General features: G+C 38.9%; 2 protein-coding genes across 4 annotated transcripts in view; one reads left to right on the forward strand and one right to left on the reverse strand.

Moving 5' to 3' along the window:
* Positions 1 to 444: 444 nt before the first annotated feature.
* LOC145967073 (NADH dehydrogenase [ubiquinone] 1 alpha subcomplex subunit 3) lies at positions 445 to 1,266 on the reverse strand. The gene is made up of 3 exons (XM_083091706.1): positions 1,031 to 1,266; positions 794 to 952; positions 445 to 615 (listed from the first exon to the last, which is right to left on the reverse strand). Exons 1-3 carry the CDS (start codon positions 1,095 to 1,097, stop codon positions 554 to 556), a joined length of 288 nt encoding a protein of 95 aa, XP_082947832.1. The 5' UTR covers positions 1,098 to 1,266; the 3' UTR covers positions 445 to 553.
* Positions 1,267 to 1,327: 61 nt separating this feature from the next.
* The window catches only part of LOC145967056 (uncharacterized), a 178,097-nt gene continuing 164,803 nt past the window's right edge, over positions 1,328 to 14,621 (forward strand). Inside the window, exons 1-2 of one of the 3 annotated variants that reach the window (XM_083091666.1) lie at positions 1,328 to 1,414; positions 2,030 to 2,102. The gene's annotated coding sequence lies outside the window, so the exon portion shown is untranslated. Of the gene's footprint in view, positions 1,415 to 1,951; positions 2,103 to 14,621 lie in introns of those variants that run through there. The other 2 variants (XM_083091664.1, XM_083091665.1) reach the window with 2 other exon arrangements.

Below are 14,621 nucleotides of genomic sequence, written 5' to 3' on the forward strand. Positions count from 1 at the left end.
AAATTCCTCGCGCATGTAACTCTTATGTGTACGTAACGTAAGCATTTTAAAGTTTCCGAAGATCAAGAGATGCCATATCTTCTTGATGTTGAGAATATAAAAGAGTACGATCGTCGTATACTTAACCGTCAACCGCTTTCCCTTTATTGCAATTTTATGAGAAAAATTTTACGATCATGATTTTTCAGGATCTATCATGCCGTGATTACAAGTTTAATATATCTACGATATAAGCAGCTGTAGAAATTATATTTCAGAGAAAGATAGAGAACAAAAAGAAAAAGAGTTATATAAAATTATATTTCTTCAGAAAATTATGCATACATATGCCTATCTTTTTATATATTTAAAAAAAAAATTTATCTTTTTACAAAATTAAAAAACTTTTAACTTTTAATTTTAAGATGAAGTTGGTTTCACAGAGAGAAGACACTCACACATTAGTTGGTATAATAATTTATACATTTATTCGAATCATAATTCTACAATAGGATATAACAGCTGTGTATCATTATATAGTGCTATGAAAATTCATTAAATGAAAATTCAAATTTTAACTGTCAAATGCTGAGACGTAACGAATCGTCTTAACTCGCGGGTCATCCGGTCTGTAAACTAAATTAAACGCAATTAATATTAACGCATTATACTGCGCTAGATAACGCAGTTATCTATTTATTATCAGTGATCCTGTTTTATCGACACACGTTCGCGATTGCATAATCATTACACAAAGCCCGATTAAAGTTCTCGAAACCGGAAAAATAAATGAATTATTTATTTCATTACTTACTTCTTGTTGTTTTGTAATATTTCGGTGTCATATCGTGCGACAAACCATAATAAAGCGCATAACCTCCCATGGCAAACCCTATTAACATCAAGACCGAGCCTCCCATTATTACTGGGATATCTGCCCATCCTTTGCGCCAGAAATAATTGACTTTTGTCGCTGAAATCAAACGACAGACGAATGTACATTTACATCTGTCCTTTCTACGTGATTCCTAACAGATATATTTGATCTTACCAAAATTACTTCCTCGTAAAAGATTATAATCCTCGGCCGTCTTCCATCGTACATTGATTTTCACCATCGCTGCTGTTCACTGATACTTGACTGACTATATTCAAGATAAATTAACGTGATTGCTAACGATTATAACTACGACTAAGAACTCGTGAAGCGTAATCGATCTGATGAAAAAGACGGAGCGCTTTAAGGTTAGGAGGAACGGTACAGCTGTTATTTTTGTTGTGCGCGCCACAGACGATGAAAGCTGTAGTCAACGATACAACCGTAGTCGATACTATCGCTCCTTTAACTCTACTCGACAATCGCACGTTTCTAAAAGTTTGGATTATTTTATTGATGAATTTTCGTATGTGTTAGAACATTTAAAAAGTATTACAGGTACGTTTCAAGTTTTTATCAAATATAACTCGAATACGCCTAGAGATATACTATAAATAACTTATTATTTACTTCTATTTAAAGCAAAGAAACAAAGAGAGAAAATTAAATGAAAAGTCACACAAGTATTATTATATGTATATAATACATATTTATGTGTATTTTTAATATTTATTTTGTTTATATAATCATTCTGATAAATAACGTGTGTTCAAATATTAGTATATATATATTTAATTTGTTATATACAGCCACTGGAGATATTTAAACAATGTTTAAAAGCATTATTTGACTATATGGGATTTAAATGATATTTTTAAAATGCTCTATTATTAGATAGTGTAATATTTTCATATTCGCATATTTATCTGTGAGTCATTTTCCACACGCCAGTCAGTTTTATTTTTATTGCACTTTATAAGTAGCCTGACCGCGTCTACAATAAATGAAATCATTCGGACAGTCTCATCGTCACCTGTACTATTATTTATCACTCGAGCGCCGCGCGCAACGCCATCTTGCGGGCCTCGCGCGAATCACTGGGGATCACGGCAGTATGGCCGCCGTCGCGATACCTTCAACTAACGACAAGTGAATCGTTCCGTGTTTTCGCAGTTCCTGGGACGAACGAGGGAAACGCATCCGACCGCTGCACGTGCGACAGACTCCGGCAGATCCCGATGAGTCGGTGAGTGACAGAATCCGGCTGTATTAACGGCCGTAAAACGTACGATAAGTCGCGAGCGAGCGAACCTCACACCCAGACTGTTTCCCACGCAGTTTCCTTTTTTTTGCGACTCTTATTAGCGACGATATCGTTGGCTCGCCTATCGGCGATTTCGTCTAAGTGTTGTCGCGCGAGAACGCGCATTGTTATTCTTGCGAGAGCGAGATTGTCGGAAGAGAATCAGCACGGTGTACAACCCGGAACAGCGCGCATTTCAATTATGTTGTATTCGCGAGTCGTGCCGCATGATTAGTAAACATTTTTTTTTTGGCATCTCGCGAAATGCGCGAACATGTCGGTTGAGTTTCGCGAGATTGAGGGAAGAGCGGACGCGAAGGCGCGCTTAATCAATTTGCATGAGCGAGTATCACCTCGATGTTTACCGCTTCTCGTGATTTCGGCCTCCCACATTGTCGAGACGAAAGATTGTCGACTTGGAATGCGTGTTGCAAGTTGGCAATGTACCGTGCGATGTCGCCACGAGGAAACTGCTGGGTGTAAAGGCTCGTCAGCCGGATAAATCCCTTGACTATTCTTTAGATTTTAAATAAAAAAAAAAAAAACAATGAAGATTCGTCTCTTTCGGCTGCGAATTTTGTACGTGTATTTTTTTATTTAGCGCTGTCTTTTTTTTTACTTTGCTGCGTATTGTATTTCTTATAGTGTGCACGCTTTTGAAAATGATAGAAATTGCGCAACAATCGATATATGTTTATTTATGAAATATATATCACTTTGATAATGATTTATATACCTATTTGAAAACATTATCTCGCTATCGTGTCACAGTTTAGTAATATAGTATTACCGATAATTTGCTGTTATCGATGAAAAATGACATTTGCGATAATTGCAACGAGTTGTTTTTTTAAACTTGTTGTTTTTAAAATTGCTGATTATCACGAAAATATTGCAGAATTATATTAATTTCGTAATCATCGCGACGAGTGACATCCTTTAATAATTTCATAGCTATTGGCGAATGTCTTTGCATACAAAAATCCTCCAATAGGTCCAAACTTTTTAATGAATTTAATAAAGCAATTAAATAGGTCTTAATGTTACTGTCTTTTAAATAGTTTTATTGTTTTAATTAATATAAAAAAAGAAAAATCTAATATTTAACGTATTATATGTATATTTTAATACAGAAATTATTGTTTAAATAAAATCTCGATATCGTAAGTAAAGTTGGAAGGAAATCTAAATTTATTTTGAAAGAATACTTATGAAAATATTTAAATTTCGCGATTATCATTACAACATCTGTCGACATTCCGAAATATGCTATAATACTGCAAATGTCACACGACGCGAACACAATCGTGTCACACGCGATATTTCTGTTTTACGAAATATGTGCCAGAAGATGATATTTATGTCATGCTATTGTATCCTTATGAAATTCGTAGATTAAAAATACTTTGCTAAAATGTGACATTTCACGAGTAATGGCGAGTAATTCCAGAGCAATATTAATTTGACTAACGTCAATTATAATTATTTGATTATAAAAAATGACATTTTTATGAAACAACATAGATTATATCCAAATTTCACTTTAGAAAGTAACTGAAATCTCTTAAATCATAAAGAAACATGATTTACTAAATTTATGGCATTATATATCAATTGGTCTTATTGTAAAATAAAAAAAATTATTTTATGGCGCGCGTGCGTTTATTATTTTATTTAATTTGTTACAATAATTTATTATAATTTTATTTTTTTTGTTCCTTGTATCGAAAATGTTTAACGGAAAACAAAAATCGGACGAATAAAAATCGATATATCGGAGCGTTCACGATAATCTTACTGTTTCTTACTGCATTCGCGAATTCCATCAATCCCAAGGGGAATCCCTTTGGCGGAATCCATGACTCTGGAATTTCGGGATCTTGCCTCAAAAAACGGATTTGTGCGCGAGAAAAAGCTACGCTTACGACACGTGCTCCATCGAGACCACACACGTTGTTCCAAGCAACTGGAAAAATATGCCTCCTCTTTGAGAATTTTTAAATTGTCTCGAAATACATAGTTTGATTATTTAACGAATTCTGAGTGGATTTTTTTTATTAATATCGATGGCACTCATTATTTGTCGCAATTTTTTAACCATTTTTTATACACGTCATGCAGAAACATTTAGCTCTTTTTATATCATGCGTAACATGGGTTTAAAATCTCTACAAATGTATTCATATGAGATCCTTGATACATACATCTCGATATAATCAATATGCAACATCTAGTTGAACTGATTTATTCATGAACTTGCCTACACAAATGCGTTTGCACCTGTACCGAAGTTTTACTGTGCAAACGATAAAATGCTTAACAACACGATTCTTCGATTAGTTCTTATCTTATCTTGTCGGAAGTAGTTATAAGCTCGCACATCCGTAGCCCATGGAAATCATCAAGTCTCAATAAACCACGCGATATTTAAAGATAACTGTTAGAAAGAAAAAGAAATGCTGTTTAATTCGCGATATTGCTAGTAAAAGAGACTTTTACATTATTTCTTTTAAATTTTTAAAAGTAAAAAATGTGAATCTTGCTTCTGCATTTATCGTAGAAGAGTCCTTATTGTCTGGTTTAAAGCATCAAAAATATACAACACACGAGATTGTATCTTCTTGGCGTGAATAGATCATGTCGAATAAATTAACTATTGGCACCTTTACTAGAGGCCGGACAAAAAGCTAACACATCTATCTGTCGTGCGGATACTTACCCGCGAGAAAGCTTTTCCCTTGAGAGCTTAAGTCACGTTGCAGGGGTTAGGAAGTCCGACAAATTGTCGTCGCTCCCCGTTCTTTGGCACACACAAGCGCGGTACGGCCGATTATTTATTCGTTGCCTGTTACGCAACGATTCGGGACAGCCGACAAAGCGTCAACTGACAGAAGAACGATGTCGAGTCGCGAGAGAATTGTTGCTAGAACGACTTGTCGGGGGTGGACATGCTTCCTGGAACATTCGGGTTAGATTTGCATCACAAACGGAATCCGTTTCCTTACCTCTAAGCGTCTCGTCGACGCTTTTGTGATGCTTGTTTTTCGCCGTCGGTTTACATTTGACGACATTTTCCGGTTAGCTGACGACATTAAAAGTGAGAAAATTATATCTATATGCGCGAGATATAATTCTGGCATCTTGTGTTTATATAAATCTTTCTTCGTGGACAGAATTGTTCTAATTTTATAAAATAATTTTGCAAAATGTCCTTCGCAAAATTATTAACTCGATAAATGATAGGGGATAATTAAGAGAAAATAATTAAGTGTGATGGCAATTGCATTCATATTAATTTAAAATGCAAAATTTTCTCAGGTGTATTTTCTCTTTTTCCACATATTTCCAGTCTATGTAGACATGGACAATTTTCCTAATATGTTTAGAGATAGAAAAATGTGTACACAAAATTTCCCGCTCTTTTCTTTATATCCCTATACATAAATTAATCTGATCGTTATCCTCGCTTTTTCACGTGTGTATTCTACAAGAGATTCACTGAATTGCGAGTACTTTAAAGCATACACTAAAGTAAATCACGGAAATCACATGTGCTGCCAAAATGACAGTAATACTCAACGGTACGGCCTACGCTCGTGTATATTCCTCGCGTAATAATACGCCTCGGTGTGCATATAATCCGTGCTTGGTTCTCGCCAAATTGAAAGTACGAACTTAACTCGGGTGAGGATCCTTCTGTTCGCCGATGATGCATACGGTGATTTCTTTCTGCTTTGCTTGTCGCGAAATATGCAATTAATTAATCGAAAATTATAATTGATGTCATTGTTGCGTTGACACACATCAATTTTACACTGTAAACAATCGAAATGCATACGACTTATAATAAATCAGCTTGAAAATAGTTTTTCGTCTGAATTATTTTAAGCAATTGATAGGAACACAATTTTTATAGTTTTATATATCTTATATATATTTTATAGTTATTTATATCTTCGCGAAAAGTAGTTTACTCGCAAGTCTAACTTCGTCTTTTCATTGCGTTAATAACGTAATCTTGAAAACACAATGATCGGCGATCGTTTATCGTAACGGAACAAATTATTGTAGGCATCGTTGAGAGCGCGCGTCTTCTTCACCTCTCTTCTCACTTTTCCATCTTCTCTTCTCGGTCGCTCTCGTGAAACGAGACTGCCACAAATCTCCTGGCGAAAGGTCAGGCTACGCCGACCTCGCGAGGTGTATGCAGCGCCCGGTCCACCGGTAAAACGCGTATTAAATTATTTTCAAATTGGCCTCTCTGCTTTTTATCCACGCATCTTTTCCTCGCTTGTCAACGCTCGCGGGCCAAGCGAGGCGCGATAATGGATCCGTCCGCAGGCTTTAATTTAACGTAATACGCGTTGCGTTATTAATTTCGTTGGGTCGCGCGTAGTCGCGAGATACGCACGTCGATAAATCACAATTACCTTAAGGAGCGAACCGCGAACTTTTATCGGGCTTATTCATCGTCGTGGCTTGTATTTCGGGCTAACTTCGCTTCTAATTAGAGACTCGCAACGCGTTCCGGGATATCGATCACACCTGTCTTCCGCTGTCCAATGTCCCGCATCATTAAAAGAGACACGTAAACCATTGTGACTGAGGTATGCAGAGATATATAGGAGCGATTCTTGTGAAGGACAACTTGCTAGATTTTAGACCGAAGTCGCGACATTTCTTCTGAGTTGGAGCATAAATCGAGTTGCGTGTTTCCGTGTAATAAATGCCGCTAATTAACGGATCGATTAAATTTGAGATATATTAAATGGAACAGATCTTTATTTCTTGAAATAACTACAAATAATCTCTCTAATTTGATCTCTCTAAATAGATTCAGAATTATTCTTTAATTAAAGAAAAAATAGTCTATATAAGAAAAAGAAATATGAGTTAAAATAATATTTAGTTAACATTTTTTAATTTATATATGACTCTTTCTCGCGCATGTCGTTTCGAATATACCCAAACGTGCTATTATATTCAAATATAATTCGCAGAGAGACTATTTAATTGGATTAACATTCTGCGACGAATTATTTTTCCAACGTGCGTTGGCGCGCGTATCTTGTTATTACACGTGTGGTACAACATTGTTGCACGGTGCCAAGGTGTGCGAGAAATTCTCTTGTTACTTATTTATCACATGTCTGGCTGTTTATGGAGCATTTTTGGGCTGACTGAATTATTGCGTTTAGGCTACATGAATCTCGCAATAAAGACGTGTTTCGGTCGGGGAATCTCGCAACGCGACATAGCATAGCAACGCTGAAAATTAGAATCGCAAGTCGCTGCTCAGGCCTATATTAGAGAATCCACGCACCTGTCCGACTTCGTCAAACGCTAGCCCGGATTATTAGCTTCCGAGTGGCCGAGCTTGTACGATTTACGCCCTGTATGCGGATGAATTAGCTTGGCAGGTGGAAATTACTGTTTCCGAGCAGAGGATAGGAACGGCCGGTATATTCGCGTGTGCAACATTCGTATAAAATTATTTTACCGGGCATCGATGTAAAGCGACAAATGTAAAATGTCACGCAATCACGTGATCGGATATCCTTTATACAAAATTAGTTTGTTAATTCGTTGCGGTCCTGATATTCGCGGTTGACAGAGGACATCCGGCGGATTTGGAGCACTTGTATAAAGTTAATCCGCCAGATTCTCGCGCTCGAAGTCGACCATAAAAAAAAAAAGAATTGTGTCTGCGTCTCGTTAGTCTTCTTTTTCTCCCTCTCTCTTCTTTGCGCGCATCAGGGGGTAAACCAATTACATTATTTATAATCCCATACTAATCTGATTACGCGACGCGACGTCGCCACGCGTCGTTTGTCCCGTGAGCCGATGGCATCGGGCGTTTCAATTTAGGGCTCGGTCACGAACATGAGAGAGGCGAAATTGAAGTTGTCTCATATAATTATCAGCGTGAGGTAATTTTTCTCGTCGATATTTATCCCGTCGTTAAAACTTTCGAATATGCAATAAAGTTACGCAACGCGCGCGTTCGTGAGCGCGATCTCTTTGAAAATAATAAATAGGCCAAGTTGCAAAGTTCACGTGACCTTTTTGCGCTTGTTTTTGGCCGCAGAATCTTACCGTGAAATTTTAAAATAAGACCGAGCTTCTCTTTATTTTGAATAGAGAGTGAGGGGAGAGAAATAGATCATTTCGACAGTCGAGCTGTCGGCGCGAAGACGTCAGAGGATTAACGACTAGGTCAGGAATGCAAGAGGGGTTTCTAATCGTTTTACACTCGGAGAATCGGGGAGGTTGATCAGTTTAAAACATAATCCCCTATCTTGAGAATGCGAAAATAAGGTATTATTTTCCGAACAATAAAAATTTGATTTTTTTTTAATTTCCATCACTTAAAGTAGAATAAAGATTTATAAAAATATTTTGTAGCTTTATTAATTAATTATTAATTAATTATATATACTTTATGACCGCAAAAAGAATCGTTTAAGTTAATATTAATATTAATTTTTTATTTTTAGATTTTTCATTTAATATTAACACTAACAGATTTTTCCTTTTTGACAAACTAAATAATGCGCTAAATATACTGTCGATTTCTGTTTATTTTGAACTCACGTTAGTGCTTGCACGGATTATCGAATCTTTTACGCCACCTTCGACGAGCAATTTGTGCCGGCTATACATAATTCTCGTTTCTTTCGTTCGACAGGACGTCCCTTTTCGTCGAACTTTTGGTAGACATAAACATATAAAGTCGGCACGTATAAATGCATCTTCTCGGCTTTTACGATCGCCGGCTGTAAATTCCTGTTGGCATCGGAACGAGCGTCCAACGCATGCAGTATATGCACGTGTGCATACGCCCTCTTGTTTTATGCAAAAGTTAAGGGTGTGCCTTGTGAATTCGCGATGCCTAAGGAAAAACTTTGTTTTTCTCCGAGATTTGTTTCACCGATTCGTCAAGGCCGCTCTAGATTTGTCTGAAACTATTTCCGTATCACGACATTGCACGAAGAAAACGTGAAGTAAAATAGAATAACTTTTTTAAAAAAATTATAATAATAATAATCCATCTGATAACAGAAATTATAACAGTTTTAATTATATTACACCTGATATATCTAATAATTAAGATTATATATATTTTTTTTCAATTTTCTTGTAGAAAACTTTTATTTATTTTACATCTGTAATGCTCGATAGATGGTACAACCATCTATTATCTGCCCATAAAGATCGGTATACGTGTATTGCCAATGCGCTGTAATGCATTTACATTTCTAACATCGCGCATTACTGCCCACGCAGTATCGCGCGTGCATAATGCAATCCGATGCACAGTTGGCTTAGCGCGAATATACTCACGTGCACATATTCCAGTAATATTCCGATATTATTTATTTGCTAGTATTTAATTTTTAATGCAGGAAATAACGTCGCAAATAACATAATTTTGTTTTCTCTCTCATATTTACAGAAGTTTTTATGCGATCGAATCCCCGAGGTCGGGTTTTTATAAAATGCAACTGAAATTATTACACTCGGTAGCGACCAATCGCGGTCCCTTTCATGCTTTACATATAATTCATACGATAATACGAAAGGAAATAACTGTGGGTGCTATTTGTCCTCGTCGCGCGCGATGGCTAGCCGCGTTGCCGGGAGATCAACGCCGTAAATCAGGACTTTATTTTCGCGAGAGGAAAGAACGAGAAGAGAAAACGATGTATATAAACGAGCGAGTCCGTTGCAGATTATACGACCGAGAAACAGATGTTTGGGCCGAGTGGCTTAATTAAGGGATAATTATCTATCATACAGCGCTGCATTCGAAATACATCGTACGACTTTCGTTAATACGCTTGGCAATTAATACGGGACGAATCTCGTTTGAAACCGAGAGGACATTTTCGTGTTATACTTTCGCGAAAGTTTTTATTCGGCTGTTTTGATCGCATCTCTCCGAGATAAACGAACGCGCGAATATTTGACGAATAATTTAATTTCGCGTGCAATGCAGGTGTTAAGTTCTCGCGAAAGGATATAAAAAGCGCTTTTTACGTTCCACCGTATGTACCGCAAATGCGTGAATTTTAAGAAACGAATCCTCATTGTCAAATTATTTACAAGCGAGAATGTCACTACGTCGCGAAATCGCTTTTGATTACGTGATATACACACAAATTTAAAGAAGCGTCGAACGCAGAAAAAAAAGAGAAGCGATAAAAATATTTTTTACGTAATCTTCATATCTTCTATGATATTTCGTTGTTCATGTAGGAGATTCCACTGTTGCTTATTGACAAAAGGCTAATTTTACACCGGTTACTTGCCGCGCCTAGCTGCATCTGTTTTTTTCCTTCACTCATCGATTTCTTTCGAGCAAAAAAAATTAAAGACAATTTAATTCATTCACTGTATCCGGAGATACATCGCTCTACACTATCTTTGCATCAATAATATTTTAGTTATATATTATTATTAATAATATTTGTTTAAATAGTTAATGGAAAATTGTTTATATATTATATTTTTATTATTTAATAGTCTCTCAATATTTTATTATTGCACTAATTTAAATAGTGCACCTTAATTCAACATCAAAGAGAATTAAAGGATTCTTGGCCGACGATTCATCGTGAGTTATCCATGTTTTATAAGCTGTAATTCATTCAGTCGCCGATTGGTACTGTAACCGTGCGATTATGACAATAATGAGGTACATCGTTCAATCGTACAATCGAATTAGCGCGCATTTCGTGACCAGTTTATCGCTATTAGCACCTTGTAAGTCGCGCGCGCACAATAGAGCGATACGGATTAAGGATGGCACGCGCGATGCCCGGCTATTTGCGAATTAATGCCGTCGTTTTATTGGAACCTCGGGGGTTGAGCGGCGTGACCTCGCGAATAATTGGACGTCGCGCGACTTGGCACTTAATCGTGACTCATCGTACGCACTCGCGGATTATCTCGCTCTCGATGAAGCCGGAATATGAATTGCCGTTGCAGATGCGGCGGCACAGCCGCGAAAAATTACGGGTATTACGCGCTACGATAATGATGTGTTAATACGAGTTTAACAGCGCCCTCGGTATCGATCGCGTAATTTTTCTTTCTTGATCTTGCGTACTTTACACTTTATTCCTATTAATGCAATAAGCTATCATTATCCTTAAGTGATGCTGCAGCTCCGGGGCGTTCGGCGATCTTCGCTCGAGATAAAATAATCGCGTTTATATCGGCATGAGATACTTTAAAAATTTTAGTAATGAGAACAAAGAGAAAATATATATTAAGAAAAGTATCAGAGAGAGAGAGAGACAGAGAGTGCTGGATATTATATATAAGATTGTGAGGATTTTGTATATATTTTTGGCATCGCGTGTAGCTAGCTGACGTTTGATCCGTGAACGTTGAATTACGACGATGTCAGAACGAGTCGTTGTTCGCTAAACTGTCGCATGCGTGTCTCGCAACTGGCATTTATTCGTCGTACCGAGCGTCGACGTATCGATGCGTGTCACAAAAATCGATGACGCCATCACACGGGTAATAACCGCGAAAAATCGAGGGGCGGAGACACCGATGACGTTCGTGTTTGTTGTGAATGTCGGAAAGGCGGGTGTATTTCTGGCCACGATGAGTCATGCCGCCCACGCAATCTCACACACACAGAATCGCAATACGCCAGAGAGAGAGAGAGAGAGAGAGAGAAGGGGAGAAACACGTATACGTAATTACTTACCTTGCTACATCCGCGCGCGAAACGCGTGCAGCGCTTCGGGCGGAACATTTTTTATAGAATTAAAGATTAAGGCTTCGTATTCGCACCCCATATTTACCGCTAAGTATGGTCGTACGGTTCCGAGTTTTATTAGTATCACGCGAGGATCGCAAACAATATTATCCCGAGCTCGGCATCAAACGATCGTAATTAAGGCTAAATGTCGGATATGAACGCGTGTTAATATAGGATAATTAATATTTAACTTTGCATCGAACAAAACCGGATGGTACGACGAATCGTCGCGTGCCCGAATATTTCTCAACGAGATTACTCGTTTAAGGTTCGTCGAACTCCCGTCAACTCGCGTAGCGGTGCCATAAGCCGGTGCACTTAGCGTGGTGTTAGATTCCCCAAGAAGATATTAAAAACAGCTGGGTCGCGCTACGCTCGTACGATCCGACGTGTCGCTTACAAACGACGAATTTATCGCCGTTGCTGCGAATTTAAGTACCATCCTGCGCTCACGACCGACGCTTCGTCGCTTTCGATAAATTGGCTCCGGTGCGCTCCAAGGCACGTTTAAAAAAATGAGCGGGCAACTCGTGTTCGTCGTACGCGTTTTCAAAGATTTGCGGGAGTTCTTGTAAGATTATTAAGTTAATTTTTTATATTTCACTGGCGACATATGTATGCATCACACGCACAACTCTCAAAATGCATAAAAGTTTAATCGCTTGTCATTATCAAATAATAAATAATTTTACAATGTTGTACATCAAAGATTAAATTATATTAAATTATATCTTATTTAATGTAAAACTTGTTTCATTTATATTCTATTATTTTTTATGATATTATATAAGAAAATGTTCCTAAAACTTTTGACAATATATTAAAAGAATAATTATATCGAATTAAGGAGCGAATAAAAATCCTCTCAAAACTTAATTTTCACTCTAATTTTATTTCCTAAAGTATTAAAGGATTTTAATTGATTACTCAACTGTTTACTCACTTATTTCCTTATACCGTTTCACCATTTATATAATAATAAAGCCAGTCATCGTCCCTCGTCTCATTACAATAACGAATATAGCGTCCGTTCGTGTTCCGAAGACATCGGGTAAATGATGTTAAGAGAGGTGCGAGGAGAAGTATACATTCGCGGCGAGTGGATGCTGCTGCACGTTATTACGTCACGCCACACCACGCCGCGGTCACCAGATCAAAAGCAAACGAGGCCTCGAACAGCGCCTCGAGGACAATAAGGCGTTGAATACTCGTGGCCGCGACTCGATTCGCTAATTACCCGAAACAGCTTAAAGCATCGTCCAAGAAAATACGTCGGCGATATCTAGGTCGATCCGAAAATAACTCCGATACGCGTCCACCCGCCTCATCTCGCCCTTCTCTCGCTCTGAATGAAACGCATCTTCTTCTCCTGCAGGCATCCGCGCGCCTCTGCGTTTCCTCTTCGTCGTTTTCTTCGCCGTGCGTTTCTTTCTTTTTTTTTTTACTCTTTTCTCCCCCTCTCCCCCCTTCCTTTACCACCGAGTTCTTAAGAGGCGATTAATTTGCGAGACCGCTACTTCGGAGCGAGACTCGATAGCTCTTAAATCCGCACTGTATCTCGCAATGTGGGAGCCGCTTCTGGTAATGCACGACTCGACTCGGACCATTTGTAATGACGCAATTCGTGATTATCCTTTACGAGGCTGCCGCGATTATTTACGACCCCGAGCGTGGCATGGCGCTGCGCGTTCCACGGGTGCGTGAATTATACCGCCGGGGCACCGGTGCGAAAATTACTTAATTTCTGATGCTGCCGATAAGTCGCCTAAGACGCCCCCCCCGGTCGGCGAGAGGAAGGGAAGGACCGTAATCGCGCCTTCTCCGTTATTGCAATCGTCGGGATGCGCGAGTGCAACATATTAATTTCGTCGTGGCCCGACAATTTCTTGGCTCCCGCCCCGCGTTTGCGTCTTTCGCACGAAGAGGAAGCGAGGATCGTTCTCGCTTAAGAGAAACGTTTTACACGCCTGGGATATCATTAAAGGGATGGCGTGAGAGAACGTCACGTGGCTGACGCGCGTACGTTACTCATGAATTCTTCCTGAATTATGGCACCACTTTGTCCACTCGGGCAACTGTCTACTCCTCCTGTAATAACCGTCGGTACTTAAACACGCGCGAGAACGAAAAGAGGAAACGCCGATGTCCGCTCGCAGTCGCGACGATGCTCGCTTCGTTTTTATCGCTCATTTCCTTGCCGCCTTTTTTCCCGTCGCCCTTCTCTTTCCTCCTTCTGTCATCCGTATGTCTCACGCATCTCGTCGTTTCGTGTCCCCCTCGCATTCGGGGACGCGGATCGTTTTGCCGCAATTAGTTTTGCGACGCGCGCCTCTAAATCGGGCAACGATCGTAAATCCGCGCCGACACCGGCCCGGAATTCGCGCGGCGAATGATGCACCGCGGAAAATTGGAGCGCATCGCATCGCGACACGATGCAACTTTACCCCGGGGTGGTCGGCATCAAAAATTTAACACTCTATGCTGGAGAAACCGCGATTTCGGATATTCGTTTGCGATCGCGCGCGTATTTCTGGCAGTTTGGAAGGTGCTCGATGCGATTTGCGTTTACTTCGCGATACGTGCTTTTTTTAATGTTTCCTCTAATTTTCCAGATATATGATTGTTACGTTCTTGAACGAAGAATCGGAAAGCATTTTTTTAGGATTACGCTTTCGCATTTT

This window comes from Camponotus vicinus, unplaced genomic scaffold (assembly GCF_025532165.1).
Source record: "Camponotus vicinus isolate PSW18456_S1 unplaced genomic scaffold, iyCamVici1.0 SCAF_2, whole genome shotgun sequence".
NCBI classification, from domain to species: domain Eukaryota; kingdom Metazoa; phylum Arthropoda; class Insecta; order Hymenoptera; family Formicidae; genus Camponotus; species Camponotus vicinus.